This window comes from Ranitomeya imitator, chromosome 1 (assembly GCF_032444005.1).
Source record: "Ranitomeya imitator isolate aRanImi1 chromosome 1, aRanImi1.pri, whole genome shotgun sequence".
In the NCBI taxonomy this organism is placed as follows: domain Eukaryota; kingdom Metazoa; phylum Chordata; class Amphibia; order Anura; family Dendrobatidae; genus Ranitomeya; species Ranitomeya imitator.
The window spans coordinates 1183078527-1183100933 of record NC_091282.1 but is presented as its reverse complement, the minus strand read 5'-3'; the positions used below and the strand labels follow the sequence as shown (position 1 = coordinate 1183100933).

The 22407-nt window shown below is 46.3% G+C and overlaps 1 protein-coding gene across 1 annotated transcript in view; it reads left to right on the top strand.

The window, feature by feature from the left end:
- CPZ (carboxypeptidase Z) overlaps positions 1-22407 on the top strand; it is a 153549-nt gene that overhangs the window by 36626 nt on the left and 94516 nt on the right. Inside the window, exon 2 of the mRNA XM_069744760.1 lies at positions 3936-3965. Coding sequence (XP_069600861.1) covers positions 3936-3965 — 30 coding nt within the window. The remainder of the gene's footprint in view (positions 1-3935; positions 3966-22407) is intronic.

Sequence of the window (22407 nt, the reverse complement as noted above, 5' to 3'; positions counted from 1 at the left end):
CAGGTTCCTTCATCAGGTGGGGGGAGGAATACTAGTCACTGGCACAGGGCCTCTCATAGTACGCAAAAGTGTTGCTGCCGGTGGGAGGCGCCCCCGTCGTGCAAACACACCGCTGTACTTTGAGGGGCCCTGTGCCAGTGCCAATGCCAACGAGTGGGCCCCCCTGCTTGCTCAGGTTCAGCACTTGCAAAGTTGAAATACTTACCTCTCCCTGCTCCACTGCCGTGACGTGGTCCAGATTTCCTGGGCCCACTAATTACTTGAACCAGCCCTACCCACCACAACTTTAGCCAAATGACCCCCAATTTCAAATGCCTTCCAATTATTATAAGGTAAATTACGCTTGACAAGCTTCATTAAGAAGAATGGATGGTTTTGACATTAAAATGGGCACTCTAGGTGTTTTCCTGGCCCCCACTCACTGCCGACTATGCTGCCCCATTGACTTGCATTGGGTTTCGTGTTTCGGTCGATCCCGACTTTACGTCATAATCGGTCGATTTCACTCGACCCGACTTTTGAGATAGTCGGGTTTCGCGAAACCCGGCTCGACTCTAAAAAGGTCAAGGTCGCTCAACTCTCGTCACCACTTGGACATTCAAGTAAAAAGTGTTAGTTCATTGTTGAGAAACGGTTCTCTCCTGTTTGAGCATAATTTTGCGCTTTATGGCTGACCGGTTTCGACCGGGGATAAAGTATGCAGATGAGAAAAAACTAAATAAAATTGTAAAAGAAAAAATAAAAAACAATAAAATTGAAATAAAAATGTGGTTGGAGCAGCAGTTCCTGTAAGTCGCCAGATGATGGCAGCGGTGGACTGTGGCTTTTTCTTACTAGCTCTCTGTTGATATAAGTAAGATGTAGCAGAGTTGTAAAGGAGTTTGTATTATATGAATGCACCACAAGTTATCACCCAGATGATTTAAGGGTATGAGAGCTCGAGATAATCGAAACCACAGTGCAGGGGAGAGAAGGGGCAGGAGGGAACCCCAGTGCAGAGAACAATGCCGTCTCAGTCCGTCGCAGCCCTGATCACCAGAGGGGGTTAATGCCACCTCCAATTATATTTATAGTCTCCGGTATTTAAAGGAGCTTTTTGTGTGCTTTTTATGTGCAGCGGATTTATTACCAATGTGATCGCAGTGCCCTGTTGTTAGCCACTTATGTCTCTGGGTATGGGGCAGCAGGAGAAAGATTATCAGGTTTTATGCTGTATAAGTGAACGCTGTGGAGCCCAAAAAGCTCTAGGGTTTTGTCAGCAGCTTAAGAGTTTAATATAATTGCGGCATCCTGTTATGTGTGCCCGTTGCTTCTGGGTATGGGGCAGCAGAGAGGAGCAGATGATGAGCCCTCCGGGACAAGGGAGACAGCAAGAGACAGGCTATTACTCCCCACCGCCAGTAGTTGCAGAGTCCACTCACCACTTCTAAGACGAATCCAAGATGGCGTTGGCGCGATAATTTCCCGTGCTTCCCCAGGGGCGGCTATGCCGGTGACCAACTGCCGGGACAGAGGGGCCGCGAACCGCCGGCCGCACCGCGCCTCCCCCCTCTGGATCCCCGCGCTCAGTGGCCGGAGATGAGGGCCAAGAGGGGACGCAGGTACCGGCTCCGCAGGTCCCCAGTCCCAGACCGCTGCAACAGGAGGCAGGAATGTGTGGTCGCTGAGCCGGGGCGAGGGCGCAGGAGCGGCGCCCAGCAGCAGCACCTCCGGGGGACAGCTCCCTCCGGTGCAGGACCGTCTCCAAGGCGGCGCCACGTCACACCACCCTCCGCTCCTCTCACCAGGGCTCGGTAAAACCGCGGCACTCTCGGCGGCCAGGGGGAGTGTCGCCCCCTCAGTCCTACCTTCCCCCGGCGCCGCAGCACAGTCCTCAAGACTCCCTCACTCCAGACAGCAAGGGCACCAGGCGTAGAGGGAAGCGGGAAAGCACCCGCTGCAGGGAGAAGTCTGGGTGGTTTTCCACACTAGGCGCAGCTCTCAGCCCTCCACCGGCAGGGAGAAGGGATCCTCCGGCAGGCTTCTGGCCCACGTGCAGGCCTCAGGGCCAAAGTTCTAAGAGAGGCCAATTTGTGGGGTATAATAAGATGAAAAAGACTCCTATGCCAGCGAGGAGATGAGAAAAGTTCTTAAGGCCAATGGATGTCTTATGAAAAGAAGTGGATTTAGCTGGATAAGAACGGCCAGCAGAGGAGCTTAATGGAAGCACGTCCTGCTCCTTCAGCTGTTAGCCACGCCCCCCCAAATGGCCTTTTCTTAACAATCCTTTCAAGGCTGCGGTTATCTCGGTCGCTTGTGCACCTTTTTCTACCACACTTTTTCCTTCCACTCACCATTAATTTCCATTAATATGCTTGGATACAGCACTCTGTGAACAGCCAGCTTCTTTAGCAATGACCTTTTGTGGCTTAATCTCCTTGTGGAGTGTGTCAATGACTGCCTTCTGGACATCTGTCAAGTCTGCAGTCTTCCCCATGATTGTGGAGCTACTGAAACAGACTAAGAGACCTTTTTAAACACTTAGGAAGCCTTTACATGTGCTTTTTGTTAATTATTCTGATTTGCTGAGATAATGACTTTTGGGTTTTCTTTGGCTGTAAGCCATAATTATCAACATTAACAGAAATAAACACTTGAAATAGAGCACTCTGTGTGTAATGACTCTATATAATATAGGAGTTTCACTTTTTGTATTGAAAAACTGAAATACATTAACTTTTTGATGATATTCTAATTTTGTGAGAAGCACTTGTATCTTTGGAATTGAAAAAAGTACAGAATACAAAGGGAGCAGCAGGAATGAATTAAGTGCAATCTGGCGACTTTTGACTTGGTCACAAGTCTTCTTTAAATATACCTAGGTTGTAGCTTCCTGTTGTGGTAGAGTAGTTCCCAAATTAGGGATGGTGGGAGGATGCAGGCGTACACAAGTGGAAATGAAGAACTTTACACACAATGGGTAAAAGCTGTAGACATGGCTACAAGCATATTTGTTTTCATACAGATCTGTCCTTCCATGCTTTTCTCAACATATCCTAATAGGCGTTTTGTGACATGACCAGGTTTTACTTCTTTATATCGCAAAGGGTGAAATTGCTAAAAAATGTAAAATAACTCAATGACCTTCATAAGGCATGAATTTGGTTTCTGTGTATGTAAACTAAAATAGGTTCATTGGCATTGTACTGTAGTTTGTTGCTGATTTTTGGTGGGGAATGATGTCTGAACATGGTCTTAGCCTCGGGAGTCTTGATTACGATGAAAACTTTCAATACATACTTGCCTCAAAAAGTCTTGTCATACACATTAGATGGCTGCTGGCCAAACAGTGTTTTGGCCCATCGTTCTGTTGACAGCAATCTTGGCTGTCTCTCCCATACACAGGAGCGCTCCTTTGTTTTGTAGGAGAAGGCTATCAACTGAGATGACGGCTGAGAGAACAATGAGATCGGCAGTCCCAAGTAGGACATGCTTGATCGACATCTCTCCTGACCATCATTTGGCCGACATTGGTGCAAGATTAGGTGCAGACAACTGTTTTCTCTCCATCCGAGAAAATCGGTCGGTTTATGCTACTCCCACTCTGATCAGAGTTGGATCAGTGGGATGCCTTTTTTTCAGATATGGAGAGAAAAAAAATGTTTCTTCATTATATCTGTCTATGAAAAAAAGGATCTCACCCAGATGTGATCCGAGTGAGGTCCATTTTTTTTTCACATATCCATAAACATGAATGGGTGATTGCCGTCTCATTTTCAGAGGTACGAGTGCTATCCTTGAAAACCACAGATAGCAATTGTCCAACTTAAGACGTCGTCTGCATGAGCCCTAATGTGTATAGGTCATATTCAAAAACTATGGCTGACAATGTGCATGTAAATCAAAATGTTTTTATCATCTAATTATTTATTCCTATTTTTTGTTGTATGTTTCAGGAAGATGCATGGATCCAGCTTCGGAGAAAGGTAAGCATTATGATGTATTAATTAATCACTTTCTATATGTGTTCATTTCTTTCTTCCTTTTAATAAAAAAAGTCAATATGAAAATATAAAATCCTCTAAATGTCCATGTTCCATGGAAAAATATCGTTTGTTTGGCGGACATCTAACAGCTCTACATCTTTTATGATACAGACCTAGGAAATATAACAGGGGCTGCAGGTTCGTCAACAGGGATGTACTGTATATACTGTATATATATATGTAACTTAATAGTGTTTTCCTGTCCCAGAAAGCCCCTGACCCCTCGCCTTTTTTTTTTAAACCTGTACTCTTCTCCCCCTTCCCCACTAAGTTTCCCTCACTGCTCCCAGTGTCTGTTATGTCCACAGCACTGCAGTCAACCAGTGAGTGTTTCAGGCAATAACAGACACCAAGAGTGGATGAAGAGACACAATGCTGGACCCTCGGAGCGTGAGTGAAGCTCAAGTTTGCTTTTTTAAAACAAACTGCAGCCGGGGAATGGGTGTTCTAAACTTGGATAAACAGCTTTATATGGTGATTTCTGACATACCACCTATTTTAAATATGTGGAACAGGAAAGCTGATGCGGCACCATAATGGGTGCAAGTCCAGGGACTTCAATCAAATTCATGCGTAGATATGATGCAAAATATCTCATCACTCCGAGATTCAATTAAAAAGAAAAAGTTGTGCTTTTATATATTAAGCCTTGTGGTTACCATAACATTACAGTTCCTCCTGGAACTTTTTTGCAAAATGACCTATTTTCTATGCAAAATATACAGTGGCTTGCAAATGTATTCACGCCGTTGGGTTTGCATCAGTTCATGTAAAGAACATGCCTACAACTGTGAACATTTGTTTTTCTTTTTATTGTGAAGCAAACAACAAATAGGACAAAAAAACTGAAAACATCAGTGTGCATAACTATTCACCCCCCCTAAAGTCAGTCGTTTGTAGAACCTCCTTTTGCGGCAATTACAGCTGCAACTTTGGATAAGTCTCTATGAGCTTTCCACATCTTGCCATTGGGAGTTTTGCCCATCATGGCAAAATTACTCCAGTTCCTTCAAGTTAGATGGTTTCCTCTTCAAGTCTGACCACAGATTTTCAATCGGATTAAGTCATTACATGTGTCCCTTTAAACCACTTGAGTGTTGCTTTAGCAGTATGCTTTGGGTCATTCTCTTGGAAAGTGAACTTCCATCCCAATCTCAAATCACTGACAACCTGAAATGAGTTTTGCTCATGAATATCCCTGTATTTTTCACCATCCATCTTCCCTTCAACTCGCACAATTTTCCCTGTCCCTGCTGCCGATAAACATCCCCACAGCATGATGCTGCCACCACCATGTTTCACTGTGGGAATGATATTCGTGGGGTGATGGGCTGTGGTGGTTTGGCACCAGTTGAAGCATTGAACCTTGATGGTCAAAAATATCAATTTTGATCTCAGTGACCACAGCACCTTCTTCCATACATTTGGGGAGTCTACCACATGTCTTTTGGTAAATTCAAAATGAGCTTTACAATTTTTATGCGTAAGTAATGGCAAAAAATTGCATTCACGTGTGGTCGGCGGTCACGTCAAAACGCCGACCGCATGTCCCTGCGTACCCATTGTTAAAGATAGGTGCGCAGGACACATGTAGAAGTAGGCAGAGCTTAAGGGAGGAACTACGCAGCCACATGCTAGTGTGAACTTAGCCGTAGATTGCACACGGGTGTACTTCCTTTCACTAGGCATGTGTCTTATGAAGGTAGTTGCTAGTGATGAGCGAGTGTACTCATTGCTCAGGTTTTCCAGAGCACGATCAGGTGACCATCGAGTATTTATGACTGCTCAGAGATTTAGTTTTCATCACAGCAGCTGGATGATTTACGGCTGCTACCCAGGCTGAGTACATGTGGTGGTTGCCTGGTTGCTAGGGAACCTCCACATATAATCAAGCAGACTAGTAGTTGTAAATCATTTAGTTGTCGAGATGAAAACTAAATCTCCGAGCAATCATAAATACTCAGAGGTCACCCGAGCTTTTTCGGGAAAACCCGAGCAACGAGTACACTCGCTCATCACTAGTAGTTGCTTGAACCATAAAATTTTACGGGTTTCATGGCAAATACAGTACAGACCAAAAGTTTGGACACACCTTCTTATTTAAAGATTTTTCTGTATTTTCATGACTATGAAAATTGTACATTCACACTGAAGGCTGTTATGACCTGGTGGTTAGGAGTAGGGTTGAGCGAAACGGGTCGAACATTTTCAAAAGTCGCCGACTTTTGGCTAAGTCGGGGTTTCATGAAACCCGATCCGACCCCTGTGCGGGGTCGGCCATGCGGTACGCGACTTTCGCGCCAAAGTCGCGTTTCAATGACGCGAAAAGCGCCATTTCTCAGCCAATGAAGGTAAACGCAGAGTGTGGGCAGCGTGATGACATAGGTCCTGGTCCCCACCATCTTAGAGAAGGGCATTGCAGTGATTGGCTTGCTGTCTGCGACGTCACAGGGGCTATAAAGAGGCGTTCCCGCCGACCGCCATCTTACTGCTGCTGATCTGAGCTTAGGGAGAGGTTGCTGCCGCTTTGTCAGAAGCAGGGATAGCGTTAGGCAGGGTCCATTAACCACAAAACCGCTTGTGCTGCAGCGATTTGCACTGTCCAACACCACCCTCGGTGTGCAGGGACAGTGGAAGTTTTTTTTTTTTTTTTTTTCCCCTCAGCGCTGTAGCTCATTGGGCTGCCCTAGAAGGCTCCCTGATAGCTGCATTGCTGTGTGTACGCCGCTGTGCAAACCAACTGCTTTTTTCAAAGCACAAATCCTCTTGTTCCTTCCTTTCTGCACAGCTATCTTTTTTGTTTGTCCACACTTTTTATTTCATTTGTGCATCAGTCCACTCCTTATTGCTGCCTGCCATACCTGGCTGAGATTACTGCAGGCAGGGAGATAGTAGCTGCCTGCCATACCTGGCTGAGATTACTGCAGGCAGGGAGATAGTAATTGTAGGACATTCCCTGTTTTTTTTTTTGTTTTTTTTTTGGTGGGAGATTAAGATTGGCAATTTGGCATTTCTGCTAGAGTGCCATCCCTGTGTGTGCCATCTCTCTCACATAGTGGGCCATAGAAAGCCTTTTCATTTTTCTGTATTTTTTTTTGTGGGGTGTATAAATTCTCCCTGATAAAAATACAGTGGGAGATTAATATTGGCCTTTGGGCTTGTGTGCCAGTCCTGAGTGTGCCATCTCTCTCACAAATAGTGGGCCATAGAAAGCCTATTTTATTTTTTTTGGGGTTTTATAAATTCTCCCTGAAAAAAAGGGAGATTAATATTGGCCTCTGGGCTTGTGTGCCAGTCCTGAGCGTGCCATCTGTGCCAGCCCTGAGCGTGCCATCTCTCTCACAAATAGTGGGCCATAGAAAGCCTATTTATTTTTTTTTTTGGTTTTATAAATTCTCCCTGAAAAAAAGGGAGATTAATATTGGCCTCTGGGCTTGTGTGCCAGTCCTGAGCGTGCCATCTGTGCCAGCCCTGAGCGTGCCATCTCTCTCACAAATAGTGGGCCATAGAAAGCCTATTTAATTTTTTTTTTTGTTTTATAAATTTTCCCTGAAAAAAGGGAGATTAATATTGGCCTCTGGGCTTGTGTGCCAGTCCTGAGCGTGCCATCTGTGCCAGCCCTGAGCGTGCCATCTCTCTCACAAATAGTGGGCCATAGAAAGCCTATTTAATTTTTTTTTTTGTTTTATAAATTTTCCCTGAAAAAAGGGAGATTAATATTGGCCTCTGGGCTTGTGTGCCAGTTGTGAGCGTGCCATCTGTGCCAGTCCTGAGCGTGCCATCTCTCTCACAAATAGTGGGCCATAGAAAGCCTATTTAAATTTTTTTTTGGTTTTATAAATTCTCCCAGAAAAAAAGGGAGATTAATATTGGCCTCTGGGCTTCTGTGCCAGTCCTGAGCGTGCCATCTGTGCCAGTCCTGAGCGTCCCATCTCTCTCACAAATAGTGGGCCATAGAAAGCCTATTTTATTTTTTTTGGGGGTTTTATAAATTCTCCCTGAAAAAAAGGGAGATTAATATTGGCCTCTGGGCTTGTGTGCCAGTCCTGAGCGTGCCATCTGTGCCAGCCCTGAGCGTGCCATCTCTCTCACAAATAGTGGGCCATAGAAAGCCTATTTATTTTTTTTTTTTGTTTTATAAATTTTCCCTGAAAAAAGGGAGATTAATATTGGCCTCTGGGCTTGTGTGCCAGTTGTGAGCGTGCCATCTGTGCCAGTCCTGAGCGTGCCATCTCTCTCACAAATAGTGGGCCATAGAAAGCCTATTTAAATTTTTTTTTGGTTTTATAAATTCTCCCAGAAAAAAAGGGAGATTAATATTGGCCTCTGGGCTTCTGTGCCAGTCCTGAGCGTGCCATCTGTGCCAGTCCTGAGCGTCCCATCTCTCTCACAAATAGTGGGCCATAGAAAGCCTATTTTATTTTTTTTGGGGGTTTTATAAATTCTCCCTGAAAAAAAGGGAGATTAATATTGGCCTCTGGGCTTGTGTGCCAGTCCTGAGCGTGCCATCTGTGCCAGCCCTGAGCGTGCCATCTCTCTCACAAATAGTGGGCCATAGAAAGCCTATTTATTTTTTTTTTTTGTTTTATAAATTTTCCCTGAAAAAAGGGAGATTAATATTGGCCTCTGGGCTTGTGTGCCAGTTGTGAGCGTGCCATCTGTGCCAGTCCTGAGCGTGCCATCTCTCTCACAAATAGTGGGCCATAGAAAGCCTATTTAAATTTTTTTTTGGTTTTATAAATTCTACCAGAAAAAAAGGGAGATTAATATTGGCCTCTGGGCTTCTGTGCCAGTCCTGAGCGTGCCATCTGTGCCAGTCCTGAGCGTCCCATCTCTCTCACAAATAGTGGGCCATAGAAAGCCTATTTTTTTTTTTTTTTGGGTTTTAGAAATTCTCCCTGGAAAAAAAAAGGGAGATTAATATTGCCCTTTGGGCTTGTGTGCCAGTACTAAGCGTTCCATCTCTCTCTCTCTCTCTCTCAGTCAGTGGGCCATAGAACGCCTATTTTTGGTTTTATTTGTTTTCTAAATTCTCCCTGAAAAAATCATTTTATTTTATTTGGTTTCTAAATTCTTCCTGATAAAATCACATTTTTTTTATTATTTTTTTTTCTAAAGTCTCCCTGAAAAAAAAAAAAAAAACAGTGGGAGATTAATATTGGCCTTTCTGCTTGTGTGCCAGTCTTGACTCCTGGGTGCGTCATCTCTCAGTCAGTGGGCCATAGAACGCCTATTTTTGGTTTTATTTGTTTTATAAATTCTCCCAGAAAAAATCATTTTATTTTATTTGGTTTCTAAATTCTTCCTGATAAAATCACATTTTTTTTATTATTTTTTTTTCTAAAGTCTCCCTGAAAAAAAAAAAAAAAAACAGTGGGAGATTAATATTGGCCTTTCTGCTTGTGTGCCAGTCTTGACTCCTGGGTGCGTCATCTCTCAGTCAGTGGGCCATAGAACGCCTATTTTTGGTTTTATTTGTTTTCTAAATTCTCCCTGAAAAAATCATTTTATTTTATTTGGTTTCTAAATTCTTCCTGATAAAATCACATTTTTTTTATTATTTTTTTTTCTAAAGTCTCCCTGAAAAAAAAAAAAAAAAACAGTGGGAGATTAATATTGGCCTTTCTGCTTGTGTGCCAGTCTTGACTCCTGGGTGCGTCATCTCTCAGTCAGTGGGCCATAGAACGCCTATCTTTGGTTTTATTTGTTTTATAAATTCTCCCAGAAAAAATCATTTTATTTTATTTGGTTTCTAAATTCTTCCTGATAAAATCATATTTTTTTTATTATTTTTTTTTCTAAAGTCTCCCTGAAAAAAAAAAAAAAAAAACAACCAAAAAAAACAGTGGGAGATTAATATTGGCCTTTCTGCTTGTGTGCCAGTCTTGACTCCTGGGTGTGCCATCTCTCTCTCTCTCTCTCTCTCTCTCTCTCTCTCCAATTGTGGTCCATAGAAAGCCTATATTTTTTTTCCTTGATTTGGGTTCTAAAATCTACCAGAGAAAATAACTACATCAATCATTGGTAGAAAAATATTGGCCTCTGGGTTTGTGTGCCACTCCTGACTCCTGTGTGCGTCATCTCTCAGTCAGTGGGCCATAGAACGCCTATTTTTGTTTTTATTTGTTTTATAAATTCTCCCTGAAAAAATCATTTTATTTTATTTGGTTTCTAAATTCTTCCTGATAAAATCATATTTTTTTTATTATTTTTTTTTCTAAAGTCTCCCTGAAAAAAAAAAAAAAAAAAAAAAAAAAAAAAAAACAGTGGGAGATTAATATTGGCCTTTCTGCTTGTGTGCCAGTCTTGACTCCTGGGTGTGCCATCTCTCTCTCTCTCTCTCTCTCTCTCCAATTGTGGTCCATAGAAAGCCTACATTTTTTTTCCTTGATTTGGGTTCCAAAATCTACCAGAGAAAATAACTCCATCAATCATTGGTAGAAAAATATTGGCCTCTGGGCTTGTGTGCCACTCCTGATTCCTGTGTGCGTCATCTCTCACTCAGTGGCCCATAGAAAGCATATAGTTTGTTACATTTGTTTTCTAAATTCTCCCTGCAAAAATCTTTTTTTTTTTTTTGGGGGGGTTTCTAAAGTGTTCCTGAAAAAAATAAAAATAAAAAAAAAATAATAGTGTGACATTAATATTAACATTTGTGCTTCAGTGACAGTCCTGCGTGTGGGGCATCTCTCTAATTTGCAGCCACCAAAAAAAGAGTGTGTAACATTGGGCCTGATTTTCGCTGTGGTCTCACCAACCTGTAAAGGGGTAGCTAAATCATACTGAAGTTATAGCTCACCGTGTAAGTTGTGTGACTGCAACAAATAACGTTAGTTTGGTTACGTTTTTAAAACAATGAGGAAGTCTAGTGGAAGAGGTCGTGGCCGGGGGCGTTCATTGTCAGCTGGTAATGAGGGTAGTGGTAGTGGTGGAGCATCAGGTGGTCGTGGGGGAAAAAATATTGCACCTAAGTCTGGAGCTGTGGAGCAAGGTTCGTCGTCCGGCTACACAAGGCCTCGAACGCTCCCTTTTCTGGGATTAGGAAAACCGCTTTTAAAGCCGGAGCAGCAAGAGCAAGTTTTGGCTTATCTTGCTGACTCAGCCTCTAGCTCTTTTGCCTCATCTCGTGAAACTGGTAAAAGTAAAAGCAGCGCGTCGTTAGTGGATGTTCACGGTCAGGGACAAGTCACTTCCTTGTCCTCTTCAGCAAAAACAACAACAGAGAAGAATGCAGCAGGCGACACAACGGGTTACTCCATGGAGCTCTTTACACATACCGTCCCTGGCTTAGAAAGTGAAGCAGTTAACAGTCCATGCCCATTACAAATTGAATCTGACATGGAGTGCACTGACGCACAGCCACAGCCAGACTACTATGCTGGTCCTTTGACTCAGACCACAACATTGCCCTCGCAGGGTGCTGATCAAGAATCAGACCCTGATGAGACTATGTTGCCCCATCACGAACGCTATACCACCGAACGACACGGTGACACAGACGAAGTTGCGCAGGAGGTACAAGAAGAGTTATTAGATGACCCAGTTCTTGACCCCGATTGGCAGCCATTGGGGGAACAGGGTGCAGGCGGCAGCAGTTCTGAAGCAGAGGAGGAGGAGGGGCCGCAGCAGGCATCAACATCGCCACAGGTTCCATCTGCCGGGCCCGTATCTTGCCCAAAACGCGTGGCAAAGCCAAAACCTGGTGGAGGACAGCGTGGCCATCCGGTTAAAGCTCAGTCTGCAATGCCTGAAAAGGTATCCGATGCTAGAAAGAGTGCAGTCTGGCATTTTTTTAAACAACATCCAATTGATCAGCGCAAAGTCATCTGTCAAAAATGTTCTACTTCCTTAAGCAGAGGTCAGAATCTGAAAAGTCTCAATACTAGTTGCATGCATAGACATTTAACCACCATGCATTTGAAAGCTTGGACTAACTACCAAACGTCCCTTAAGGTTGTTGCACCCTCGGCCAATGAAGCTAGTCATCAACGCAACATCCCTTCCGGCAGTGTAGGACCACCATTTAGCGCACCACCTGCTGTATCTGTGCAGGTATCTTTGCCAGGCCAAAGCAGTCAGGGTCAGGGAATCACCAGTTTCGTAGTAGGAAACACTGCATCTAGGGCACCGGCGGCAACAATACCATCTCCCACCGTCTCTCAGTCTGCCATGTCCACCGGCACCCCCGCTAGTTCCACGATCTCCAGCTCTCCAGTCCAGCTCACCCTACATGAGACTATGGTTAGAAAAAGGAAATACTTAGCCTCGCATCCGCGTACACAGGGTTTGAACGCCCACATAGCTAGACTAATCTCGTTAGAGATGATGCCCTACCGGTTAGTTGAAAGCGAAGCTTTCAAAGACCTGATGGACTACGCTGTACCACGCTACGAGCTACCCAGTCGACACTTTTTTTCCAGAAAAGCCATCCCAGCCCTCCACCAGCATGTTAAAGAGCGCATCGTCCATGCACTCAGGCAATCTGTGAGCACAAAGGTGCACCTGACAACAGATGCATGGACCAGTAGGCATGGCCAGGGACGTTACGTGTCCATCACGGCACACTGGGTAAATGTGGTGGATTCAGGGTCCACAGGGGACAGCAAGTTTGGGACAGTTCTGCCTAGCCCACGGTCTAGTAAACAGTTGTCTGTAGCCGTTCGCACCCCCTCCTCCTCCTCCTCCTCGTCCTCCTGCAGAAGCAAGAGCTCGTCCACAGACCGCAGTCGCACAAACACTCCATCCGCACCTGCCACTGTTGCACACCAGGTCTCCCATTATGGGGCAGCTACTGGCATACGTCAGCAGGCTGTATTGGCTATGAAGTGTTTGGGCGACAATAGACACACCGCGGAAGTTCTGTCCGAGTTCTTGCAGCAAGAAACGCAGTCGTGGCTGGGCACTGTAGATCTTGAGGCAGGCAAGGTAGTGAGTGATAACGGAAGGAATTTCATGGCTGCCATCTCCCTTTCCCAACTGAAACACATTCCTTGCCTGGCTCACACCTTAAACCTGGTGGTGCAGTGCTTCCTGAAAAGTTATCCGGGGTTATCCGACCTGCTCCTCAAAGTGCGTGGACTTTGCGCACATATCCGCCGTTCGCCTGTACACTCCAGCCGTATGCAGACCTATCAGCGTTCTTTGAACCTTCCCCAGCATCGCCTAATCATAGACGTTGCAACAAGGTGGAACTCAACACTGCACATGCTTCAGAGACTGTGCGAACAGAGGCGGGCTGTTATGTTTTTGTGGGAGGATACACATACACGGGCAGGCAGTAGGATGGCAGACATGGAGTTGTCAGGTGTGCAGTGGTCGAAGATTCAAGACATGTGTCAAGTCCTTCAGTGTTTTGAGGAATGCACACGGCTGGTTAGTGCAGACAACGCCATAATAAGCATGAGCATCCCCCTAATGCGTCTGCTGATGCAAAGTTTGACGCACATAAAGGATCAGGCGTCTGCACCAGAGGAAGAGGAAAGCCTTGATGACAGTCAGCGATTGTCTGGTCAGGGCAGTGTACATGACGAGGTACCGGGCGAAGAGGAGGTGGAGGATGAGGAGGATGATGGGGATGAGTATATTTTTAATGAGGAAGCTTTCCCGGGGGCACGGGAAATTGGTGGCGTGGCAAGGCCGGGTTCTGGTTTTTTGAGGGACACAAGTGACGTAGATTTGCCTGCAACTGCCCCTCAACCAAGCACAACCGCAGATTTGACAACGGGAACTTTGGCCCACATGGCGGATTATGCCTTGCGTATCCTCAAAAGGGACACACGCATTACAAAAATGATGAACGATGACGATTACTGGTTGGCCTGCCTCCTTGATCCTCGCTATAAAGGCAAATTGCAAAATATTATGCCACATGAGAACTTGGAACTAATATTAGCAACAAAACAATCAACTCTTGTTGACCGTTTGCTTCTGGCATTCCCTGCACACAGCGCCCGTGATCGTTCTCACACGAGCTCCAGGGGCCAGCAGACCAGAGGTGTTAGAGGGGCAGAAATCAGAAGTGGCGTTGGCCAGAGGGGTTTTCTGACCAGGTTGTGGAGTGATTTTTCTATGACCGCAGACAGGACAGGTACTGCAGCATCAATTCAAAGTGACAGGAGACAACATTTGTCCAGTATGGTTACAAACTATTTTTCATCCCTTATCGACGTTCTCCCTCAACCGTCATTCCCATTTGATTACTGGGCATCCAAATTAGACACCTGGCCAGAATTGGCAGAATATGCATTGCAGGAGCTTGCTTGCCCGGCAGCTAGTGTCCTATCAGAAAGAGTATTCAGTGCTGCAGGTTCAATACTAACAGAAAAAAGGACTCGTCTGGCTACCCAAAATGTAGATGATCTAACCTTCATTAAAATGAACCACAACTGGATTTCAAAATCTTTTGCCCCACCCTGCCCGGCTGACACCTAGCTTTCCTATGAAAAGGTCTTGCCTGTGGACTATTCTGAATGACTTTTCCAATCTCGTAATTTTCTTCACCTGATTGTCCAGCATACGACATGTTTCCACCTCACGAAATGGCCAAACTCCCCACACGGGGCCGTGCTATCGCCACTTTGCGCTTGGACCCTTGAGAGTGCTGTTTGTCTGAAGAGGTGGGTGTGGCCGCTTTTGGTCGACGGCACTGCCACTGGGTCCCTCATAGTACAATAAAGTGTCTCTGGCGGTGGTGGTGCGCACCCAACGTCAGACACACCGTTGTAATATGAGGGGCCCTGTGCCTGTAACGCCGGCCACAAGACAGTTCCCCCCCCCAGCTCAAACAGTGCTCTACCACTAGCAAAATTATCTCTCACAGCTTCACCAATGTGTAGTCTAGGCGCTGACATCCTTCAATGCCTGGCACTGACAATACCATTGTTTTGACATTTTTGTTATGTTAGGCCTTCGAAGCCTGTCTGCGGTCCCTTCTTTCTACAACTACTACACTGACCAGGCCACTGCTGGCCGTGTTACCCTGGAACCAATTTAAAAGTGCCTACAGTCAGCCCAATTTTGTTATGTTAGGCCTTCGAAGACTGTCTGCCGTCACTCCTTCCACTAGACTTCCACTGACCATACACTGCTGCCCATGTACCCCTGGAACCAATTTAAAGTGCCTACAGCCAGCCCAATTTTGTTATGTTAGGCCTTGGAAGCCTGTCTGCGGTCACTCCTTCCACTAGACTTCCACTGACCAGACCACTGCTGCCCGTGTACCCCTGGAACCAATTTAAAAGTGCCTACAGCCAGCCCAAGTTTGTTATGTTAGGCCTTGGAAGCCTGTCTGCGGTCACTCCTTCCACTAGGCCTCCACTGACCACACCACTGCTGTCCGTGTACCCCTGGAACCAATTTAAAATTGCCTACAGCCATGTGTTATTATTTTAGGCCTTCGATGCCTGTCTGCGGTCACTCCTTCCACTAGGCCTCCACTGACCACACCACTGCTGTCCGTGTACCCCTGGAACCAATTTAAAATTGCCTACAGCCAGCCCAATTTTTTTATTTTAGGCCTTCGATGCCTGTCTGCGGTCCATTCTTTCAACTACTACTACACTGACCAGGTCACTGCTGCCCGTGTACCCCTGGAACCAATTTAAAATTGCCTACAGCCATGTGTTATTATTTTAGGCCTTCGATGCCTGTCTGCGGTCACTCCTTCCACTAGGCCTCCACTGACCACACCACTGCTGCCCGTGTACCCCTGGAACCAATTTAAAATTGCCTACAGCCAGCCCAATTTTTTTATTTTAGGCCTTCGATGCCTGTCTGCGGTCCATTCTTTCAACTACTACTACACTGACCAGGTCACTGCTGCCCGTGTACCCCTGGAACCAATTTAAAATTGCCTACAGCCATGTGTTATTATTTTAGGCCTTCGATGCCTGTCTGCGGTCACTCCTTCCACTAGGCCTCCACTGACCACACCACTGCTGTCCGTGTACCCCTGGAACCAATTTAAAATTGCCTACAGCCATGTGTTTTTATTTTAGGCCTTCGATGCCTGTCTGCGGTCCATTCTTTCAACTACTACTACACTGACCAGGGCACTGCTGGCCGTGTTACCCTGGAACCAATTTAAAAGTGCCTACAGTCAGCCCAATTTTGTTATGTTAGGCCTTGGAAGCCTGTCTGCGGTCACTCCTTCCACTAGGCCTCCACTGACCACACCACTGCTGTCCGTGTACCCCTGGAACCAATTTAAAATTGCCTACAGCCATGTGTTATTATTTTAGGCCTTCGATGCCTGTCTGCGGTCACTCCTTCCACTAGGCCTCCACTGACCACACCACTGCTGTCCGTGTACCCCTGGAACCAATTTAAAATTGCCTACAGCCATGTGTTTTTATTTTAGGCCTTCGATGCCTGTCTGCGGTCCATTCTTTCAACTACTACTACACTGACCAGGGCACTGCTGGCCGTGTTACCCTGGAACCAATTTAAAAGTGCCTACAGTCAGCCCAATTTTGTTATGTTAGGCCTTGGAAGCCTGTCTGCGGTCACTCCTTCCACTAGGCCTCCACTGACCACACCACTGCTGTCCGTGTACCCCTGGAACCAATTTAAAATTGCCTACAGCCATGTGTTATTATTTTAGGCCTTCGATGCCTGTCTGCGGTCACTCCTTCCACTAGGCCTCCACTGACCACACCACTGCTGTCCGTGTACCCCTGGAACCAATTTAAAATTGCCTACAGCCATGTGTTTTTATTTTAGGCCTTCGATGCCTGTCTGCGGTCCATTCTTTCAACTACTACTACACTGACCAGGGCACTGCTGGCCGTGTTACCCTGGAACCAATTTAAAAGTGCCTACAGTCAGCCCAATTTTGTTATGTTAGGCCTTCGAAGACTGTCTGCCGTCACTCCTTCCACTAGACTTCCACTGACCATACACTGCTGCCCATGTACCCCTGGAACCAATTTAAAGTGCCTACAGCCAGCCCAATTTTGTTATGTTAGGCCTTCGAAGCCTGTCTGCGGTCACTCCTTCCACTAGACTTCCACTGACCAGACCACTGCTGCCCGTGTACCCCTGGAACCAATTTAAAAGTGCCTACAGCCAGCCCAAGTTTGTTATGTTAGGCCTTGGAAGCCTGTCTGCGGTCACTCCTTCCACTAGACTTCCACTGACCAGACCACTGCTGCCCGTGTACCCCTGGAACCAATTTAAAAGTGCCTACAGCCAGCCCAAGTTTGTTATGTTAGGCCTTCGAAGCCTGTCTGCGGTCCATTCTTTCAACTACTACTACACTGACCAGGTCACTGCTGCCCGTGTACCCCTGGAACCAATTTAAAATTGCCTACAGCCATGTGTTTTTATTTTAGGCCTTCGATGCCTGTCTGCGGTCACTCCTTCCACTAGGCCTCCACTGACCACACCACTGCTGTCCGTGTACCCCTGGAACCAATTTAAAATTGCCTACAGCCATGTGTTATTATTTTAGGCCTTCGATGCCTGTCTGCGGTCACTCCTTCCACTAGGCCTCCACTGAGCACACCACTGCTGTCCGTGTACCCCTGGAACCAATTTAAAATTGCCTACAGCCAGCCCAATTTTTTTATTTTAGGCCTTCGATGCCTGTCTGCGGTCCATTCTTTCAACTACTACTACACTGACCAGGTCACTGCTGCCCGTGTACCCCTGGAACCAATTTAAAAGTGCCTACAGCCAGCCCAAGTTTGTTATGTTAGGCCTTGGAAGCCTGTCTGCGGTCACTCCTTCCACTAGACTTCCACTGACCAGACCACTGCTGCCCGTGTACCCCTGGAACCAATTTAAAAGTGCCTACAGCCAGCCCAAGTTTGTTATGTTAGGCCTTGGAAGCCTGTCTGCGGTCACTCCTTCCACTAGGCCTCCACTGACCACACCACTGCTGTCCGTGTACCCCTGGAACCAATTTAAAATTGCCTACAGCCATGTGTTATTATTTTAGGCCTTCGATGCCTGTCTGCGGTCACTCCTTCCACTAGGCCTCCACTGACCACACCACTGCTGTCCGTGTACCCCTGGAACCAATTTAAAATTGCCTACAGCCATGTGTTTTTATTTTAGGCCTTCGATGCCTGTCTGCGGTCACTCCTTCCACTAGGCCTCCACTGACCACACCACTGCTGTCCGTGTACCCCTGGAACCAATTTAAAATTGCCTACAGCCATGTGTTATTATTTTAGGCCTTCGATGCCTGTCTGCGGTCACTCCTTCCACTAGGCCTCCACTGAGCACACCACTGCTGTCCGTGTACCCCTGGAACCAATTTAAAATTGCCTACAGCCAGCCCAATTTTTTTATTTTAGGCCTTCGATGCCTGTCTGCGGTCCATTCTTTCAACTACTACTACACTGACCAGGTCACTGCTGCCCGTGTACCCCTGGAACCAATTTAAAATTGCCTACAGCCATGTGTTATTATTTTAGGCCTTCGATGCCTGTCTGCGGTCACTCCTTCCACTAGGCCTCCACTGACCACACCACTGCTGTCCGTGTACCCCTGGAACCAATTTAAAATTGCCTACAGCCATGTGTTATTATTTTAGGCCTTCGATGCCTGTCTGCGGTCACTCCTTCCACTAGGCCTCCACTGACCACACCACTGCTGCCCGTGTACCCCTGGAACCAATTTAAAATTGCCTACAGCCAGCCCAATTTTTTTATTTTAGGCCTTCGATGCCTGTCTGCGGTCCATTCTTTCAACTACTACTACACTGACCAGGTCACTGCTGCCCGTGTACCCCTGGAACCAATTTAAAATTGCCTACAGCCATGTGTTATTATTTTAGGCCTTCGATGCCTGTCTGCGGTCACTCCTTCCACTAGGCCTCCACTGACCACACCACTGCTGTCCGTGTACCCCTGGAACCAATTTAAAATTGCCTACAGCCATGTGTTTTTATTTTAGGCCTTCGATGCCTGTCTGCGGTCCATTCTTTCAACTACTACTACACTGACCAGGGCACTGCTGGCCGTGTACCCCTGGAACCAACATCAGAAAATATAAAAATAAGTATTTTGCTTATAAAAAAGAAAATACTGTTGAGATATCAAATGCAGACATTTTAACATTAAAAACAAACACACAACTAAAATCTGGTACAGTACTGAAAATGGCCACCAGCTACAATTACTTTCTCCTGCAAGTAGTTAACTGAAAGTTTTTTTAAATTGAAAACACACATATGGCATCCACCGAGTGTTGTCCTGTCGCGTCTTCTTTATATTATTGCCGAGAAGATGCAAAATAATGAAAATAATAAAATCATTAATTACCAAAATAATAGAGAAAGTCAACACCACATTGCAAATAAACATTCATTCCAAATAAAGAAGCAGGGCGCGTCCGAGGGTGAGTATATACCTAATAAGAATCTAATCACCCTCGGACGCGCAATGCTTATTTCCAACACCCTTCCTTCCTAAGAATCAGCCCTTCCGTCGTGTAGAGAGACGTTGTGTTACACTCCAAGGTGTTCCCCAGGTTGCCTTTCCTGAGCTTCGATCTACCGGCTCTCGTTTAGTAGTTGTTGGATACTACGCTGCATTAGGCCTTCAAATTGGGTATGGGGTGTAGAGAGATGGTGTGTTCCACTCCAAGGTGTTCCCCAGGTTGCCTTTCCTGAGCTTCGATCTTCCGGCTCTCGTTTAGTAGTTCTTGGAAACTACACTGCATTAGGCCTTCAAATTGGGTATGGGGTGTAGAGAGAGGGTGTGTTACACTCCAAGGTGTTCCCCAGGTTGCCTTTCCTGAGCTTCGATATTCCGGCTCTCGTTTAGTAGTTATCGGAAACTACGCTGCATTAGGCCTACAAATTGGGTATGGGGTGTAGAGAGAGGGTGTGTTACACTCCAAGGTGTTCCCCAGGTTGCCTTTCCTGAGCTTCGATATTCCGGCTCTCGTTTAGTAGTTGTCGGAAACTACGCTGCATTAGGCCTACAAATTGGGTATGGGGTGTAGAGAGAGGGTTTGTTACACTCCAAGGTGTTCCCCAGGTTGCCTTTCCTGAGCTTCGATCTTCCGGCTCTCGTTTAGTAGTTGTTGGAAACTACGCTGCATTAGGCCTTCAAATTGGGTATGGGGTGTAGCGAGAGGGTGTGTTACACTCCAAGGTGTTCCCCAGGTTGCCTTTCCTGAGCTTCGATCTTCCGGCTCTCGTTTAGTAGTTCTTGGAAACTACACTGCATTAGACCTTCAAATTGGGTATGGGGTGTAGAGAGAGGGTGTGTTACACTCTAAGGTGTTCCCCAGGTTTCCTTGCCATTGCTTCGGTCTCCCGACTCTCGTTTAGTAGTTGTAGAAAAGTACACTGCATTAGGCCATACAAAATGGGTATGGGGTGGAGAGAGATGGTGTGTTACACTCCAAGGTGTTCCCCAGGTTGCCTTTCCTGAGCTTCTATCTTCAGGCTCTCATTAAATTGTGGTTAAATGGAACAACTGCATTTGGCGTACTAGTTGGTTTGGGGCCTACTATCGGTGTCTGCCACTCCTTGCTGTTCTCCTCCACTGAACAAAGCTGTGCCGCCTGTTTACTACGGTTGCCAATTTTGAACTGCATTTCGACTACTTACTGATTTGGCCCTACTCTCTGTGTCAGCCTCTCATTCCAGTTGTCCTCCACTGCAATGCCCCCTGGTTATTCCTGTGTTACCAATTTTGAACTGCATTTAGCCCACTTTCTTCTTTGGGCCTATATCTGTGTTTCCACTTCATCGTGCCCATTGCCCAGCCAGTGATAGATGAGTCTGCTGGTACATTGACCCATAACGCAACATTCCCCGTGCACGCTACACAACAACATTGTGACCCTGCTGAAAGTCAGGTTGCTCTTCCCGCATACCATACCACCTTACACGGGGACAAAGAGGAAGGTGCAGATGAAAGTGCAGGTTCCTTCATCAGGTGGGGGGAGGAATACTAGTTGGCGACGTCACTGGCACAGGGCCTCTCATAGTACGCAAAAGTGTTGCTGCCGGTGGGAGGCGCCCCCGCCGTGCAAACACACCGCTGTACTTTGAGGGGCCCTGTGCCAGTGCCAATGCCAACGAGTGGGCCCCCCCTGCTTGCTCAGGTTCACAGCACTTGCAAAGTTGAAATACTTACCTCTCCCTGCTCCACTGCCGTGACGTGGTCCAGATTTCCTGGGCCCACTAATTACTTGAACCAGCCCTACCCCCCACAACTTTAGCCAAATGACCCCCAATTTCAAATGCCTTCCAATTATTATAAGGTAAATTACGCTTGACAAGCTTCATTAAGAAGAATGGATGGTTTTGACATTAAAATGGGCACTCTAGGTGTTTTCCTGGCCCCCACTCACTGCCGACTATGCTGCCCCATTGACTTGCATTGGGTTTCGTGTTTCGGTCGATCCCGACTTTACGTCATAATCGGCCGATTTCACTCGACCCGACTTTGGACATAGTCGGGTTTCGCAAAACCCGGCTCGACTCTAAAAAGGTCAAGGTCGCTCAACTCTAGTTAGGAGCACCAGGAATGAACTGATGGTTAAACTCACAGGACAAGCTCTGGGAAGTGGGAACTTTGCTGACCGCAATCCCTAATCCTATCACACACACTAGAAATAGCCGTGGAGCGTACCTAACAGGCCTAGACGCCTCGGCACAGCCTAAGAATTAGCTAGCCCTAGAGATAGAAAATAAAGCCTACCTTGCCTCAGAGAAATTTCCCCAAAGGAAAAGGCAGCCCCCCACAAATATTAACTGTGAGTTAAGATGAAAGTCACAAACACAGAAATGAAACAGGTTTTAGCAAAGGGAGGCCAGACTAACTAAATAGACAGAGGATAGGAAAGGTATCTTTGCGGTCAGCACAAAAACTACAAAAGACCACGCAGAGTGTGCAAAAAGACCCCCGCACCGACTCACGGTGCGGAGGCGCACCCTGCATCCCAGAGCTTCCAGCTAGCAAGACAAAATCATGAAAGCAAACTGGACTAGAAAACCAAGAACAGAAAAAAACAAACGGGGACTTAGCTTCTTGCAGGAAGAGACAGGTCTCCAGAAAGATCCAAGAGCGAACTGAACCAGCACAGGAACATTGACAGCTGGCATGGAGTAACGATCAGAGTGGAGTTAAATAGAGCAGCCAACCAAAGGATAAACCACGTCACCTGTGTAAGGAACCTCAGAAGCAGCAGCTTCACTCACAGCCACCAGAGGGAGTCAATGGACAGAACTCGCCGAAGTACCATTCACGACCACAGGAGGGAGTTCAACAACAGAATTCACAACAGAAGGCATCAAAAGTATGAATTGACACATGTGGAATTATATACTTAACAAAAAAGTGTGAAACAACTGAAATTATGTCTTATATTCTAGGTTCTTCAAAGTAGCCACCTTTTGCTTTGATGACTGCTTTGC